This window comes from Mastomys coucha, unplaced genomic scaffold (assembly GCF_008632895.1).
Source record: "Mastomys coucha isolate ucsf_1 unplaced genomic scaffold, UCSF_Mcou_1 pScaffold16, whole genome shotgun sequence".
NCBI classification, from domain to species: Eukaryota; Metazoa; Chordata; class Mammalia; order Rodentia; family Muridae; genus Mastomys; species Mastomys coucha.
In genome coordinates, this window is record NW_022196898.1 from 10,798,446 (window position 1) to 10,817,634 (window position 19,189).

The window sequence follows — 19,189 nt, forward strand, 5'->3', positions numbered from 1 at the left end:
ACACATCCATAGAATTGTTTTAAAATGTATTTTCCTAAATCCTAAGATTGAACAATAAACCACATATTTGTTCTGAAGACTAAACTCGTAGCTTAAATGTAAAATTTCACTATTTTCAGTAAAAAAAAAAAAAAAGTTTGTTGTATTTTTTTAAAGCTAAGTGAGCATAACCTTAAATTCAGAAGCATAAAAAAGTTGATATAAAAACTAGACTGTGTTCTCAGTCATTGCCATTGGTTTCAGTTGTTGAACAGTTAAATAGGTTTGCATCAGAATCAACAAATGCGAAGCACAAAACTCCTGTACTAATAGAAGGATTAACAAGCAGTTTTTCTTTGGTGAGTGGCGATTAAAGAAGGAACCGTGCCTTCATTATTGATGATTGGCATGCTTTGTCACTGGGCTCTGTCCTGTATTATTTTTAGAACTTTTTAAAGAGGCAGTGCTCAATTGAACTGTTTTGCTTATTCTTATTTTAAAATTTTAAGGAAAGAGAGAAAATAATCAGTTATTGAATGCCCACTGTGCCAGTTACCATGTGAACAGCTGGCCCAAGCTTTTCTAGACTTTCCTCATCACAGTGGTAGAGTCATTCTGAAAGGAATGGTCATTCTGAAAGGAAGACATGGCCACACAGAGTTCCCTGATTTCCATGAAGTCACACAAGCGAGTTGAACAGTCACTCTAAAGCAGTCTCTGTACTGTTACAACATATATACAACTCCGTGTGCCTGTAAAACCAAATAAAAATATATTTTACAGGCTGGGAACTTGGCTCACAGGGCCTGCAGGGCATGTATGAGGGTGAATCTTCAGCCCCTTGTGCGAAGCTAGGCTGTGCTTTCATGTAGTGGCAGTCAGTATTGGGAGATAGGAATAGAAAATCGCAGCAGCTGCCTGGCCGCCAGTCAGTATCCCCAGGTTCAATGAGATAAGGTAAGGAGCAAGTAATGTGAAGCCATTGAACACCTACATACCCCCCCCCACACACACACACACACATGTCTTTTATCTTCTCATGTTTTTAAATCCTACATCCCAGTTCAGTTTGTGCTGAGGTGACATATCTAAATAATTGAGAAGAGTAACTCCTACAAATTTGACTTTAGGCTGGTAGTTTAGTGTCTTTTTCTACATACTGTGGTGCCAAATACAGACACAATGAATGAGTACACGGATCTCCTGGCCTTTACAGTCTGCCTTCTCCTGTGTATGTGTATATGCCCACTCATGTGCAGACATGCATGTGTGAGTGCACGTGTATGTTTGGGCTTAAAGGCATGTGAGGACGTTAAATTATTGTCTGGCCTCTGAAAAAAAAAAGCATTATTAGGCCAGCACAGTTTAAAATAAAGAATTGATGTTAAATTTAGTTTATAATCTGTGTTCCTTAGCACTAGAATTAAGATAGAGTACAACTCATCTTCGAACATTGTTATAAGGAACCTTATCCATTCTCTGTGCATCTGCTTCCCGGGTGGGGGGTGGGGCATGGGGAGGTGACTGGGCAGGGGGTGGGGGGGAATGATGCCGGGAAGATGGATAGGGACAACACTGGCTATGGCTTTACCATAAGTCTCAAAGGAACTAATGCTACTGGTTGGAGGATTTTAGTTGTTTTGTGTTTCTAGTTTTTTTTTAAATAATACTCTAGAATGGGATGTTTGCTCTAATTTATCGTGATCTTTTTGTTTGTAGAGCCACACTCATTAGTCAGTGTAGTCAGCACCAAATCTGTTTTAAACTCTCTAAAAACTGGAGTTTATGAAATATCCCTTGCATGGGTTACTGTTACTTTCCCTGTGCTCATCAGTGCAAAATTCCTGTGGCTTTGTACAAAGCGTCTTCTGTACTGTTTTCTGCTATGACAGAACTACCTAACTCCTTATTAAAACTCACATCTCTGGCCCTAACTTGTAGGCACAGACACTAGGAAATAAGCCTCATTCATCCTCCTGTAAGAAACACCAGTAAATACGTTGATTTGGCAACTTCATCTCTGGTGGATTTGTTACTTTAGTCTGCCCTTTCTCTAACTGAAATGAGTAGATGTTTGTTCAGGTGTCCCCAGGAAAAGTCTCAGGATGTGTAGGAATGTCCTGTTCAGAACATATGCAGAGCTTTTTGAAATAGAGGGCCCATGACAATAAAACTAAGCAACAGATAAATATAGTCAAGTGATGCCTTTCCCCACTGAGTAAATGCAGAATGGAAGCCATATGTCTAAGCTTCTAAATTTCAAGATAGATGGGCCAGCAAAATGGCTCAGCAAGTAAAGGTACTTGCTGTCAAATCTAACAACCTGATTTCCATCCCCAGAACCCACGTGATGGAAGGAGAGAACTGACCCCCACAAATTGTTCTTTGGCCCCCATAAGAATGCTGTGGCATATAATAAATAAATGTTAAAAAAAAAGTTTGAGGGAATGCACTGATGCAGAATTTATAGGTAGCACATAAAATCCCTTCCTAGTATTTCAGTCCAAGCTGTGTTCATAAGTAGAGGGTCTGGGTACTATGTGGTCAGAAAGGTACTGAGAGGGACATTGAGGAAAGCATCTGTCAGTGCTGTTTGTAGGGCTAAGGCACCTGAACTGACTGGGACTCAACCATTGGGTCCACACCTCTCTCTCTCTCTCTCTCTCTCTCTCTCTCTCTCTCTCTCTCTCTCTCTCTCTCTCTCTCTCTCCTCCACCCCTCTCTCTTTTCGAGACAGGGTTTCTCTGTATAGCCCTGGCTGTCCTGGAACTCACTCTGTAGAACAAGCTGATCTCATACTCAGAAATCCGCCTGCCTCTGCCTCCTTTCTCATCTATACCTCAATTCAGCTTTGTATTGAGAACCGGACATTGTGTTAGAACTGTGGTTCTCATCCTTCCTCATGCTGCATACTTTTTAAGATGGCTTCTCATGTTGTGGTAACCCCCAACCATAACTTTATAACAATAATCTGACTACTGTTAAGAATCATAATGTAAATACCTGTGTTTTCCATGTCTTAGGTGACCCCCCAAAGGGATCATGACCCACAGAGTAAGAACAACTGTGCTACAGCCAAGTCTTCTTTATATTGAAACATGCATTATTCCTCTAGGAGAACTCAGCCTGGGAGCTCTGTGAACTGTGGCACTTGGGAGCCTATTTATTTTGTCCAGTCATATGACTTCAGATTGACTTGTATGTGGTTTATCATGTGGTGCTAAGTTGTTTTTGAGGGTTTTCACCCAGATGCTTTTAAGCTAACAATGTTCCTATGAGCACAACATATATTGAGCATCGTTATTTGACTTGGAATAACCATTTTATGAAGCATGGGTCTATCTGTGGACCAATCAAAAGTGGTACCTAGCAGATAAAGAAATCGCATCCTGTCAGTGTGGAATTTTACTTCTCTTTGATAAGCATTTAAGCTGTGTCAGGTGATGTGTTTATAACCTTGGTGTCTTCTGCCCTGTGCACAGCCAATGGCTCTATAAACTGAGGGTTTAGGCATCAGGACATGACCACTCCAGGGTATGGTTGAGGGGAAGGCTTTTATAGTAATATAAGAGTAATAAGTGCAGCCAGAGGCATCTGGAAGAGTCTAGAACAGGGAGAGAAAGTAGTAGTAGAGTGAACATGGCCAGCAGACTAGAGTTGTCAGTGAGATGGATCAGGAGCCAGAGAGGGGAGGACAGACAGGGTGTGAACAGAGGAGACCAAAAGAGGAAAACAAGAGAGAGAGAAAAGACTGAAAGCAAAGAGGATACATGGCCAAAATGGCAGGGCTATATGGGGAAAGAAGCTGTTGGGGGTCAGGGGAGAGGTTGGGAGGAGCCTTGATCTAGAGAAGTTTAGGGTGGGGACTGGAGTCAGAAAAGCTTTGAAAAGACACAGGTACTTGTGCTACTGAGAAAGCCTAGAGGCCAGCGCTTGTTTTAGTGTGCTAATAGGCACCAAAGATCCGCGTATGCCTTCTGAGAGCTGTGAGGAATGGCTCCTTTGGTAGATGGATACAGGCCAGAATTTGGAAAGTGGAGTTTCCCTTGGACCTGCAAATGAGAAAAGAAACTGTAGAAAAGAAGCTGTTCACAGTCCTAAACTCACAGGCAATGTCCTTATTAACATAGTCTAGAGACCTGTCCTAAAACATCTTAAAGTATGAGACTCTAAATAGAGCATTTGGCTTAGAATAGTTACAGTTTTTATTGTAAACATCAGTTTTCTAATTTGTTCAAAGTAAAATTAAACAGAATTTACTTTTCTATAGAAGAAATTTAAAAACTTTATGGGTGGCTTAATCCGTGGTATCCTGTGAAGGTAAAAACAGATCTGCTTGGATTCTGTGGTGAAAACGTTTTCAATGTAGTTGTTGAGATAACAGTGTGTTAGTCAGTATGAATGAAGGAGTTCCCACGGTCTGGCATATTATAGACTTTAATAAGGGCTTCTAATGAGTCATACAGGGTAGACACATACTTATTATATACACATAGTTATTCTGCCTTAGGGATTTATCTGTCTCTGCCTTTCTCATTGTCAGTTCTTTGCAGGATGAGCATACCAAGTCCAACTGTTTTCATAGTTTGGGGTCATGGGACTATATTTGAAAGGCTGAAGGCTCATGTCTAACCAGTATTTGACTACTATCCTTTAAAGCTCTACTGCTCTGAGAACCAGGTAGCTCTCTGTTCAGCTGTGGAATTTCCAGTGTGTGGGGCTTTGTAGAAGTTCTCATTTGATTTGCTATGGGGTCCCTTTGGAGCCATTTTCCTGGAGGAACAATGTTTTGTGAGTCCTCTAAGCTGGTTTATTCAGACTCAGTAGAGATAAAACACTGATGACAAGTATTTTCATGAAGTTCACATCCCATGACTTCATGATGATAATGAAGATGTTGTAGCCAGCATTCCAGGTTCTCTACTTGACATCTGTCTTTTAGGCTTATTTTTAAATCAGTAAACTTTTAAACTGGAAAGAGTAACACTGACATTATTAGATTGAAGAAACTTCATTGAGCTTTTAAACTTTTTCAGATGTCTTAAATCTTCATTTTAATATTACATTTGTTAAATTGTTAAATTTAACAAATAATAAATTTGTTAAATTTCATTACTTTTTCTTAATGTGCAAATATGCTGTGAATGATAAATTGTGGAAAAACTCATAGATTTAGATGGCTTGTTTGCATATCATTTGTACAATTCACTGATTTTTCATTTTATTTAACAATGGTTCTTGCTTCTTTTTCTTTTAGGGTCGTTGCTCCAGAGAGAACTGCAAATATCTTCATCCACCCCCACACTTAAAAACACAGTTAGAGATAAATGGGCGGAATAACTTGATTCAGCAGAAGAACATGGCCATGCTGGCCCAGCAAATGCAGTTAGCCAATGCCATGATGCCTGGTGCCCCGTTGCAGCCCGTGGTGAGCACACTTTCAACCCATCCTTGTCTGTGTGGCCAAGTGTTCCGTGTCTGTCCTGAAACAGTGCCTGTGTGCAAACAGAGGCAGCCATGGCAATTGCTGAGTATTTTCACCCTATGAGGTTACTTACCTTCATGTCAAAGAACTTGGCAATTTATAGTCTAGCGTAGCTTCCACTAAAATTCTCTTAGAAATTTACCATTTAACTTGCAGCTGTTAACCTGGTGTTTATTAAAATAGCCATCAAACTCAGTTTAGTTAAAATACATTCCAAATTCCCTTTAAAGTTGATAACATTTTTCTTAAAAACAAAAGAAGAAAGCTGGTAAATGATAAATATTAGTCTTTAATTTTGAGACTATTTCTTCTTTTCTCCTCTCCTTGAAGAGAATCCCTGGTGTTTTCTTTCTCAAAATGGAGAGTTTGTGGAAAACTTAACTTGAAATTACTTCATAATCACAAATGCTAGGCACTTTTTTCACAGTGGCAAATCAACAGGTCAAAATGTCAGAATCCCAAGGACCTTTGAGAAACAGCTATGAGTGATCATAGGTACTTAATATTTTCCTAGCCATATGTGTTGGTAACTTGTTTATGAATACACATACGTATTTAATTGTTTAAATTTTTGATGTGCATGCGGTAAATGACTTTAATAATCTTATTTATGTAATAGTTAATGCTTGGTCAAAATGGTGTTTATGTTAATTATTGTACAAAAATCCTAAATTACTTACATATTTGGTAAAATTTATAATGATCAGAATATGTCTGATTAATTTTTCGCTAACATATTATAAACTGTTATAAGGTCATGAGAACACATGTTTTTCCAGTTTGTTAATTGTAGCATGTGTGCTAACTGATTTTTTTTCCTAATACATTTTAACACCTGAACTCAATGTAATTATTATTCTCTCTTAGAACTTAATGCAACAATCATTCCAAAAAAGAGGGGGGGATTGCATTTCGAGGTGGGAGGGATCCCCATATTACACCGGCAGTGATACCAATTATCAATACTGTACAGTCGAGGTGAGAGAATATTATAATTAATTCTCTATCATTTTAATATGATTTTATTTTATGACATTATTGGGGGCTCAGTTAAAATGTGATATCTTTATTTTTATGGCATATCCTTATTTTATATGTCTTTATGGTGATATCATAAATATTTTCATTTGGTTAAGACTGTTTTGTATAATCATTTTTTCTTACAGAAAATTCAATTTTAAACATCTCTTTTACACTTGGCCCTCATGTATGGTTTCAAAGATCTGGAACAGTTTCTACATTAGTGCATAAGGTCACCTCTCCTTGTTGTGAGGTCCTTTTTTCCACTTAAACCTGTAAATCATACTTACTGACATTCTGTGTGCTCTGTGACCCAGAGCACCTCTGAGTCAGGCAAGTGTAGATCCGCAGTGGAGGGGGAGAGTCTCCGCAGCCCTGAGAAGTTAGTTCTCTGTGAAGTCTTGGCCCATCTTTTGACCTTGTCTTTAAATCCTGCTCTCATTGGTGATCCAAGGTCATATATGCTTAGCCCTGGAACAAACTCTCAAAGATCTTTATTCTCTTTGAAATTCTAGTGACATATGTGTTTATGTAGTCACTAAATCATAGATCTCTGAAGCCATCCGTACTTAGATTCCTGGTACTTCTGTTAAAATTTTTCTGCGTAGACAAAGTAATTAAATCTGTACAGGCGTTATGTTCATTTCTCCTTCACATCATTACAGTTCAATGGGAATTACTCTCTACAAAGGTACTGTGAAACCACAGTCAAAAAGTCTCTATTCAGGATGATGTTTTTGTAATAAGTATTGAAATCATGTCAGTTATTCAAACCTAAAGCATTTTTACTCTGATGACTGTAGAAAAGGCTTTAATCTAGGAAATTTGCCTTCAAAACCCCACCTGAGATTCTCTGATCCTCTTTAGAGTCAGCCTGGTTTGATGAGGATAACACAGGGATCCAGAAGTAAATGGGATGACCATAACCAGCTGCTTTCTGGGACTTCAATTTGAGCTGCCAGTAGAAAATAAGGGAGACATATGCTGCCCTGTCACTAACATAGAGAAGGATTCTGAACACACACAGGCCTGTTTGAGGATGTGGTAGAACATGGACACAGGTCAGGCAGGAGTAGTGTGAATGTGGCTTTCTGTGAGCAGATCCACAGTATCAGAGCCTCTGAGGAGAGACAGAGATTGCAGGGGTCAACCAATTGAGCACCAAACAATATAGAGGACAGACGATGAGAAAGGAGAGCAAACTAAACTTATACATATCCAATATTGTGCACCTGCATAGAGAAGAGGTTCATCACTGACAGAAAAAGAAGGAAAGAAGGAGTTTCCCAGACATCCATAAACCAGGCAGATGCTCATAGTGGTTTCTCGGCCCTGAAGATGGGAGGAATTGTAACTCAGAGTCAGGGCACCAGCCAGAAGTGGCAGCTTCATTGCCACTCCAGTGGGCTACAGTGGTCCGCACTTGTCAGCAGTGTTTCCAAGGCAACTGAGGTGATTGTTAGCCACAGTCACTGTACCACCAGACCATGATCTGGCGCTAGCTTGGTTCAAGGAGGAATTCATAGGCGACCTTTGTGCTTTCAATAGATTATCATGTGGTATGCCCATTAAAAAGGAATGACGTTTTTGAGACAAATATAACAGTTTGAGGCATCTGTTGTACTCAGCATGTTCTGTATATGCCGTTCTCACAACCTTCCTGTGAGCTAGGTAATGTTATGTCCAGTTTAGGGATTAAAGCCAAGAGGTTCAGAGAGGTTAACTACATAGTTTAGGTTACACAGCTCATTTTAATCCAGCCTGGCCAGATGTAGTAGAGATAGTAAAAACATACAGTGAGCAGGCTATCTAACTACTTTGGATCTTTTGCTGACTATTTAAGCTCTTTGATCTTCCATATGGAGATAAAATATGAAATATAATGTCTAGAATGTCTTTATAATTATATAAAAATCATTTCTATTTCACAAGATTTCTAAAAAAGGAGTTGGATATAAGAACTGAAACTTCCTTTATGTCTAATTAATGAAAGTTCACACAATCAACTATAGAATTTTTTTATATTAACTCTTCTAGGCATTAAGATTTCTAATAAAAATATAAGTAAATATTTTTATCTTTTTATCACATATGACCTTTGAGGGTAAGTGAGATTATAATGATTAGTCTTCAAAATTAAAGAAGACTTTCTGCATTCTTTCATAAGTGCTACATCATAGTAATGAGAAATTTATATACACTCTACCTCACCTTGCACTGCATCTGCTGGATGACAACATAGAAGCTCCTGGTGTATTTTCTTAATCCCCAGGATGATGTTCCTTAGAAACTCTGTTCCTTCAAGCCCTCTGCAGTGCACAGAGATCTGTGTCGTCAGTGGCTCCATAGAGCTCGGCATGAGCTCAGGAGTTCCATTATGTACCCTTTCAGGCTTTCCTTGGGACCTGGGTTAGCAGTGACTGTCCAGTTTCTGGAGCAGATGCTCCTCAGGTACACACCAGCACCTTGAGATATATAACCTGTGTAGAAATCCCAGTCACTTCATGAATCTGACGTGTATATAAGCAGTTGAAAGTTCTTAGATTCAGTTCAAGTCTCAAGGGCAGCTTTGTTACCTTGACTCTGGCAGTCTTTCATATTCCCAGGGTTCCTTGGCAGTGGGTGAAGAATGATATGAAGTTATCATTTGTCCGACTCCCAGACCACCTAGAATTTGCAAGTACTTTCTGTGCTTTATTGTCTTGTTAGCCACTTCATGACAGTATGGCCAGTTCATTCTGTAGTATCTCTAGAAAAATATTTCTACACCAGGCACATTGACTTGTTCATCTTCTTTGCTATGCATCAGTCAGTCTGACTTTTCAAGTTTGTGATCAGTACCTGAACTGAATCAACCTATGCTCTTTTGAAGCCTTTATACTGAGAAGATCTTAAATGAAACTTCACTATTTAAACATTTTGTTTCAATAAAACCGTATCAAAGGACACAGTGAAGCAGATTAGAGAATGTATTCCTTCCCCTTCCCATTCACAAGCTGCAAGTAGAGTCCACAACAGCCTTTACTTTATTCCAGCCAAATGCTACATTCTTAGACAAAAATTGAATATGGGATTATTCGTGATTCTTGTTAGCTCTGAGTGCTGGTCAAAACAATGGCTCACTGAAACTAGTTCTGTATCTACTTACAAAATGGTGCTTGCCTAGAAACAGTTGCCCACACTTGGGATGTCCTACTATTTTAAAAGAGCTTGGCTTTTCACTGTTCACATGTTTGACTGAAGCATACATTTATATGCATATGCAAACATTCTACTAAGCATACATGTGTACATGTACACATTCAACCAAGCATGTACATACACACATTTTACTAAGCATATACATGTACACATGCACACATTCTACTGAATATATATGTACACAATCTGTTGCTATATATACACACATTCTACTAAACATACATGTGTACATATGTGCACATTCAACTAAGTATGCACACATATACATGCAAATATTCTACTGAACATACACATGTATATATACTCACATTCTACTAAGCATATATGCAAACACATGCACATACTCTAGGAAAATCTGACTTGTAAAATTTCTGTTCCATGAATTTCAAAATGATGTTTTGAATCATTATATGTGACCCTTCTGTTTTATAAAATCAAATACTATTTTCAGTATTTTAAAATAAACAACCTTGTGATATTTGTGGTGTTACAGAATAATAGTTTTAATACTTAAGATGTAATAGTAATATAAAAATTAGAAAAAATAAGCTTTTAACTATTCATTATAAAGTAACAACTAAATTCTTAGGTGAAAAAAGGATATATAATTAAATCTCTTTACCATCTAGATATCTGTGTTAGAAAATATATAATGTATTTGCTACTTTTGCTGGCAAAATCAGCTAGCAAATCTGCAATGAATATGTTATGCAGTAACTGCAGAGGTGGGTACAATGCCAGGGGCTGGGAAGTAGGAATGGAGGAAACAAGAATGGCTTTGAGATCAGTGCTACATTCAGTGAGGGTGAGCTTTGTGAGACAGAGGGTAGTGGTGTGCTTCCTTGGGAAAACGTCAAAAGGTAGTGTTCTGGTTCCTGAAGCATAGCTAGGAGTTAAGACAGGTAGGCTGAGGGCAGTCAGTGTGGACAGAAACTCATAAATATTCATAAAAAGAGAACCACTAAGAAACTTGTCTCCTTAGAAACCTTGTGTCCAATTGGATAGAAATCTGTTTCTTTAAATCCATGGAAATAGAATCACCCCGAAGCTTTCAAAAATACTGCTGCTTAGGTACCTTTCCTGGGAATTCAGACAAGGAGGAGTGGAAATCACATTTTAAAACTCCTAGGTAATTTTAATTCACATTTGGTGATTTTGTGAGAACCAGACTTCAAACCAGACTGGAAGCAGACTCAAATGTGGCAAGTCCCCGACCTTCCATTCATTCATTTATAATGATAGACATGTAACATTTGTGAGCATCTTATTTGGAAAATAAACATAACGGTATCCCCTGACAAAATGACAGCTCGCTCATTGAATGCCTACTATAACCAGGCATTGTTTTGTGTGGTGGGAACCTAGAAGGGAACTAAGAGATGTCTTCTACTCTCCTGACATGCCGCCCTCCCAAAGAGGTCAAAGAAAGGAAAGTCTTATAGTAAAAAACTAAATATAACATAAGGAAAGCACTTATCCCAGAGTGGCATACCAGGGATATGGAATTACTAGTAGTAATCATGTTTGTGTAGTTAACTAGGATGGTAATGTGAAATGGAATAATATTTTCAGTTGTAATGAAGCCTGATACCTGTAATGTAAGCAGAATGCTTCATTTTAAACAACCAAGTGATAAACAGCCCCATAATTAGTAATTAGAAATGTCCTTGGAAAGTTAATGCTAAACCAGCCTTCATTATGCATTTCTGAAACAAAGGTATGTATAAGCCACTGCTGCAAGGATGGATGCACTCAGTATCAAATAGACCAGCTACATAGCTAGACATTATCCCATCCAGACTTCAGAGAAACTAAGAGCTACTTCAAATACCAGTGCATCCATTCCTATCTTTGAGATCTTATGAGCCCTCTGCAGGTCAGCTCAAGTAATGCAGGAGTGGCCATGGTCACTGGCTTTCCTAAGGACTAGGATCCACTCTGAGTAACTAGCTGTAACCTACCGCCAGCACAAGGTGCTCATAATTTGTGACAGCTCCATTCTATCCATATGTAGGTTTTCACTGTATTTTATTGGTGAGATTTAACAAGGCTGAGTTTTATTGGCATACTGTCACTGTGTCAAGTCAGAGAACAATTTCTTCATTCTGAATGCCTTTATGAATGCATTTGCCTTAAGTAATTCCTATAACATACATTGACATAAACACTTCAGTAACTTTCTAAAGTAAGTACAAGTTGGCTTTCTGGAAACTCATCTTAATTTACAGCAATGAATGCAAAGAGGAAGGGTATTAATTAGCTTTCAATAAATTAGAACTCTGCTAAATTTATAACAATTCTTCTATCTGGTCTGGGATTCCATACCCTGTACCTGACTGTGTGCAACAGAATACAAATTTAGCTAGAATATTCTTGGACAGAAGTTGAAGTTTAATGCATGATCACCATGCAGGACTGATCCTGTCATGGCTCTTCCCTGGCCTTTAGTACACAAAGAAAAAGCCTGAAGTCAGCTGCTGTTCATGGTTTTGTTGAGAGAAAGATGCCACTGGGCCCAGTTATACACGTGGATCTTGGTTGTTAATAGTGTAACTTGTGGAAGTTTTGTATTGCCTGAGGACAGCTTCTTCGCATTGGAATAGGTTTGGGGTTTGGAAGCGAAAGACTTATTCTAGGCTACTTCACTAGACAAGGACCACAAACCTGTCAGAGTAACTAAACATGGTGTTCAAAACCACGAGCTTGGAGGACTAGCTATGTTAGCTTGAATGTATTAGTGTGAGCTATGCTATATTATAAATTCTTCCCAGTGAATCAGTGTATGTATTAAATAGTTTATCTTTCATATTCTTCTTAGTACAAATATATACACAATGCAGAGCTGTCATGTAGGATGCATGCTTATCTATGCCATAGTCCTTTGGGATCTTACACTTTCATACTAGAGAATGTCATTTACATATAGTAGATCCCTGGCTTCTCTCTACTAACTGCAGTAGCACCACCCCAGTGTGTCCTGCCTGCTAACAACCCAACCCATGTTTCTGGGTGTAGTTTTTTAATAAATCTGTGGCATTTCCTGGGAAAAATTCTGTCAGTCTTCACATTCCAGACTTTTCGCTGTCCAGAGAAGGTTAATTTCCATTTCTGAGTGCCTCACAAGTATGGGATGGGCTTGTAGAACATTGAGCCTTTCTTCTGAGAAACCCACACCAAGTGACTGGGCCAAATGCTATCTCTTCTGTGCTCAAAAGACAGTGTAATCATCACCTCTCACAGCCCACAAGATTTGGTAAATGTGCTGGCCGTGGGACTCAGTGACCCCCTGGGACTTCGGTGTCTGCTCAGACGATAGGCCCTTAGAACCTGTTAACACATGAGAACAGACCTTTCGACTCTATCTGACACAGCAGTTACACAGTGTGTGTCTCAGATGTGTTTCTAGGATTGAGTCGCAAAGGTGGAGACAGGGTGACCACAAACAAGTGTCTGTACTAGGATATTTAAGACATTAAACCACAAGTATTCTAGATGCCAAGCTTTGAAACCCCTCTGGAGGTGTTAATCTAGCAGGATGGCCTGCTAGACATTGGGAAAAACAATGACCTAGCAAATGTTTGTATACTAAAATCTTCTTAGACTAAATTAAAGACAGGATTAAATAGAAATAAAGGAAGGAGGAATGAATGATAGGTGAAGAATAAATGATAACTGTATAAGTAGAGCGTCAATTTGGAATTGAGGCTTGCCATTAAATTTTGCTTTTTGTTTTAATTTCCAGCCAATGTTTTCAGTTGCTCCAAGCTTAGCCACCAATGCATCCGCAGCCTTTAATCCTTACCTGGGGCCTGTTTCCCCAAGCCTGGTTCCAGCAGAGATCTTGCCGACTGCACCAATGTTGGTCACGGGGAATCCTGGAGTTCCAGTGCCAGCAGCTGCTGCAGCTGCTGCACAGAAGTTAATGCGGACAGACAGACTGGAGGTAGGATGAAGAGCTGGACCTTCATAGTTTCCATTACCATGCTTCACGTGTTTATAGCCAGAATGACTTTAAAAACTGAATGAACATGACTTTTTTCAGTATTTGTGCAATTTTTTTAGAATATGGTTATGCTGCTTTGGTTAATATAACAGTTACAAAAACAGACAGCATCCATGTCTAGGTTCCTTGGTGAGGGCTTGGAACTGGAGTTAGGGTGTCTGTTACTTCATTTTGTCTCAATATCCTAAAAATCTTGCACTTGGTGCTAATGCTCGTACCTCAAAGAATTAGAAAAAAATGTTTGGCCCAGAACAGTTGCTTCTTGAATGTTTATTGTGGTGATCAATACAATATAATGATTATTGTAGTGAACAAATGATCGAAGTCCAAAGGATCTCATAAACAGGAACAGATTGGCTACTGTGCACAAAATATTACAAAACTCTCTGCAGATGTTGTCATAAGCTCCAAACAACTTCCATTGAGACAGGTGGTCTTATGACATGCTCCCTGATAAAAGCATTTTTAGTAGGCTGTGACTTGATGGTCATAGCCTTGCGGTAGAAGGTGAGCAGATGCCCACACTTTACTGTTGCTGACTGAAAAGGAAGATAGAAATATGGTTCTTGTTTGAAATTACTATTCAGAAATTTAGCATGGCATGAATTAACAGGCCTGATAAACAGTTTCTGTAGGAAAATTGGCCTACTAAGTAAAACCTGAGTCTCCTCACTAATCTGATTGCCTAGGAAGGACTCGGGACTGAGATGGCCTGCATATACTAATTATGGGGAAAGCAAAGTAGGGTACATTTGGAGGGCTTTGAGTCTAATAACTTTACAGGTTATCAGAAATATAATAAAATATCTTATTTATTCCTTAAGCTTTATTGGAAGTATTAGAAAGGGTATCATATTTGCAGCTTTTTTGTCAGGATGTACCAGATATAGCCATCACATATCCTACCTTTAGAACAACCTGATGGGAAAGATGCTGTCATTACCGTTGTGTTACAAAGGAGTCAGCATAGAAAGAGATGGGAGGTAGCCTGTCCTTGCTATAGAGATACACTCTGCTGTTTGGCTTCTCACTACCCAAGTATAGTAATTTTCTAACAAATGCTGTCTACAAGTGAAATAGGGCAGCATTTGAAACAGTTTTCTTCCCCGATCTTCCTAAAGAAAACTCAGGAATCTTAATGCATGACTGTTAATTGATTAATGGGACTCAAATAGTCTGCGAGGAATGTCAACATATTAATTATTAATAGGTAATAATATTCAAAACATTAAGAGAATGGACTTGCCGGGCGGTAGTTGCGCACGCCTTTAATTCCAGCACTTGGGAGGCAGAGGCAGGCGGATTTCTGAGTTCGAGGCCAGCCTGGTCTACAGAGTGAGTGAGTTCCAGGACAGCCAGGGCTATACAGAGAAACTCTTGTCTCGAAAAACCAAAAAAAAAAAAAAAAAAAAAAAAAAAAAAAAAAAAAAAAAAAAAAAAAAAAAAAAAAGAGAATGGACTTAAAGCTGAGCTACATGCTCAAAACTCTGTTCATCCCCTTGAAAGTTTTGGTAGTTTCTTTATAGTTGTATTTTGTGATTTTGTTTCTCTTTCCGTGAATAGCTGTTTGTGTGTTTTGTCATTTGCCTTTGCTACTGCTAGGACAATCTCTCCTGCGTTATGTGCATTCCTGATAGCAGTGGGCATGCCCTTGATTCTGTTGACAGGATCTAAGTCATTGTCAGAGTCGTAGTTGGGGCCTGAAAAGGGAAACATGCATGTGCCTCTTTCTGCTCTACAGTGTGATTCCAGAGCTTACATACACATACACATACACACACACACACACACACACACACACACACACACACACACACACATACACAAACATATACACATGTATGCACTCCTTGGAACACTAGAGGGTGAAAGACATGGAAGGAGTGCCCACAGTTCTTTTCTCAAGGTTGACGCTCTGGTTATTTAGACACTAAAGCCACATTCCATCTTAAATTGAATTTTAATTTTCTTCTGAGGTAAAATTGGTCTAATTCAGCTAGGATCTTGGCTTTATTCTGCTTGTTTTACCTTTTCCTCCATTTGTACAATTCATCACACAATAAAGAGATTTCAGGTGCTTCTGATTTGTATATTATCATGTAGAAGACCTAGCACTGAGTATCAAAAGAGATACAAAGGTTTGAAGTTGGAAAGTAGGAACCCAGTAGACACTGCTTGTAAGGTAGTTAACTACATATGCTTGGTTCATCAGGCCAGCCTCATGTAGCTTATTTGTAAAATTTGAGGATTTGCCTGATTTATATTTAATGTCATAGAAGATTTAAATCATGCGTTGACTTTAACAGCAGCCTCAATAAGTATCGAGCACTTGATTTTTAAATGTATGTGCATGTATAGTGGACATCACAGATGCACAGCTTCTGTATTAGTATGCTCATCTGTTCATTGTTGGATATTATTATGAAGACTGTATGTTCTGTACTATAAAACTCAGACTGGTTTTTTTTTTTAAAGTGAGGCAAACTGGTTAGTCACTAAAGAGATGCTCCTAAAATTCTATTTTGTGACCTTGGGATCCTTTCTGTAAATGTCCATGTATTAATTTAATGTCCAAAAGAGTATTTTGAGAAATTATCACACTGTGTACAAATACTAGAAACTGCTGAGCTTTAGCTCATGCCTGTGTTTCATAACAAAGCATTGGTAGTAATAGAAATCATTGACTTGTAAAGAATCACAGCCATTTTTCATGGTGCAAAATAAATGCATGAACACATTTCTTCTACAATATCTAGTAGGGAACTAATACTACATGTCCTTCAAGTTAATGGTATTGTGAATATCCATGAATTCTTTTACTTGTTGTCTATTACCAAGGGCAAATAAAAGGGCCCTCATAAGAATAAAACTAAACTCATAACTGTTACTTTGTAACTTTAAATGTCAACTCATCAACCTGCTAATAAATTAACTAGTCACAGAAAGATACATTCATTCTTGCACAGAGATTTTAGGGTAAGATTATGACATAGGTTATGATGATCTATAGGAATAGTTTAAACATTTGTTAACATTCCTCTTGGGGACATGTTTAGGTTTAGGTCTTAATCATTTCAGCTACAAAACATGTTATTTTGATTGTACTTGTGGACATGGTACAGGATAGTCTAGACCTTGTGGAGACTAGCATCACTTGGGGTAGTAGTTTAAGTGTGGCCTCATCCACATAGACTTTGTAGGTCAGTGGTGGGTCCCAGGAATTATTTTTACTTATTAGACAAGTGATTACAAAGGCAAATTGTCTTCAAAGAAATTGCTTGTAACTCCCAACTTTTCACCACATCTTCAAGTGTAGTTATGGTAAATGAACTGAAAGTGTACTTCTATTAAAGCATTGACTTTCACACGGATTTTTACATTACTTAAGGACTTTAGATAGTGTGACACTTAGTAAAGTAGTTCATACTGCCCAGGGGTAACCAAACACACCTCAGTGGCGGCATATTTCAAAGACAGTTTACTAAGACATTAGATAGCTCTTTGGTTAATCAAATCCACCACTTTATATCATCACCCTTTGTGAGAAGAACATGTTAAATATTCCAAACAAGGTGAGCAAACTTCTTGCCTCCTCCTGTTTTCAGGTGGGGCTTGTTTTAAGATAAACAACTCTTGTTCTGTGAAAGCATTATTTTTTTGTCAGTAATGGTAATTCAAGTTTCTACTTTACTGAAACACAACCATGTGCTAATCCCTTACTTATAGGCATAATTTAATATAATTCCTATGACTTGGACACAGAGTATTATTTGAAAACCAAATAGAAGAATCAAGAATATCTAGATTGGTATTTGAGTGAGTTTAATGAATTTACTATTGTATTAAAGCAAAAGCATCCCCAGCTATTGATGGTTCTCCAGTTAGCTCTTTTACTCTTCTTCTAGAGCACCCATGTGCGATGGCTCACAACTGCCTCCAAATCTAAGTCTGAGGGGCTCTAGTGCCCTTTTATAGCCTCTATGGGCACTACATTCATGTGTGCAAGCCCACACGTGGACTCTATATTCACTAAAAGATGAAAAAAGCAGCAACTCTTTATCTTGCTCTGTGTGTGTGTGTGTGTGTGTGTGTGTGTGTGTGTGTGTTTGTGTTTGTGTATGTGTTTTCTGGGATCGAAAAAAGGTTTTGACAGGAAAAGCTTACTAGTCAATTCCTTTGTAGAGGATACATTGCTACTTCTTATCTAATACCTTAATATCACTAAAAAATTAAAGAAATTTTAAAAGAACACAGTTTTTAAATCATAGATAAGCTATATAATATCTCTTCAAAGTATACTCATGCCTCTTTTAAATATTTAATATTATTTCCCTGTCAGTTATTAATTTTTATAATTAATTTAAGTTTGCCCAAAAGGTTTTTAACTTGTAAATTATTTTAATATAAGGTAATTACTAACTTTGGTTTGACTACTTACTTTCTACTATTTCACAAATTTTTCATTTAAATTAATGTTTAAATTTCTCTTTATTTATAGTTTTTCAGAGAGCAGTAAAATATCTCTAGAGTTACAGGCTTTAACATGTTGATGACTTTAATGCTGTGCCTGTATTCTTGTTCTTTTGGATTTATGCAGCCTTTCCTAGAGTGACAGAAAACCTGAAATGGACTTAATACTTCTTTTGTTGGTCATTCCTACACAGTCATAGTTGACTTTTCAAGACATGTAGTTAAATGACAAATGTATATATGTATACAATATAATGATGTATATTTCATACCCAGTATGGATAATAACATATGTATGTTGTACCTTCTGAACTAAAAAGATAATGATAATGCCCACATCATAAATTTCAAAAAAAAAAAATATGCTCATTGGATCTTAACAGAAATCCTGTAAGATATTTAAATAAATAAGCAGTTTCCCTGTTTAATTTTGTTTTGTTTTAAAAAAATGAATCAAAATTTATATATTGTATAGCCAACTGAAACCAGCTTAAAATGTAATTATAAATATAACTTAACTATAATCAATCCATGTGGTTCACCAGAATTTTAAATTTAGAGAACTTAATTTATTTAATGAAAATACAAGCAGTTTCTTTTTATTTTTCTTATATTCTTTTTAGAATATTAGAAACATAATCAAATTACTGATTATCAAGAATTACTTTTTTATTTTTATTTATTTTTTACTTTTTTTTTTTTGAGGCAAAGTTTCACTGCATAGCCTTGGTTTCTCTGGAACTCAGAATGTAAAGATTGTAGGCTTTACACTCAGAGATGTGTCTGCCTCTGTCCCAGGGTGTAAGGGTTAAAGGTGTGTGCCACTCCAGAGATTTCACCACCAGGAATGACTTTTAAAGCTAACATGTGATGATAAGCTTAATAGAAATGAAATCCTTGGGTCTTGTTAATGTCCCAGAATATTAAGCTCAACCAAGTCTCTGGCCACCATTATGGTTATTTTTCCATTCCTGCTTTTCGGTGTTATTCTCTAAATATTGCTTAGTTTATTACACAGATGAGGTAAAAAC

General features: G+C 37.7%; 1 protein-coding gene across 32 annotated transcripts in view; it reads left to right on the plus strand.

Annotated features, from left to right (window-relative positions):
* Nucleotides 1-19,189, plus strand: part of Mbnl1 (muscleblind like splicing regulator 1) — a 169,881-nt gene that overhangs the window by 129,845 nt on the left and 20,847 nt on the right. For 20 of the 32 annotated variants that reach the window (XM_031373942.1, XM_031373964.1, XM_031373944.1 and 17 more), the window contains 3 exons: nt 5,237-5,407; nt 6,332-6,442; nt 13,428-13,628. In XM_031373942.1, coding sequence (XP_031229802.1) covers nt 5,237-5,407; nt 6,332-6,442; nt 13,428-13,628 — 483 coding nt within the window. The remainder of the gene's footprint in view (nt 1-5,236; nt 5,408-6,331; nt 6,443-13,427; nt 13,629-19,189) is intronic. The other 12 variants (XM_031373970.1, XM_031373960.1, XM_031373956.1 and 9 more) reach the window with 1 other exon arrangement.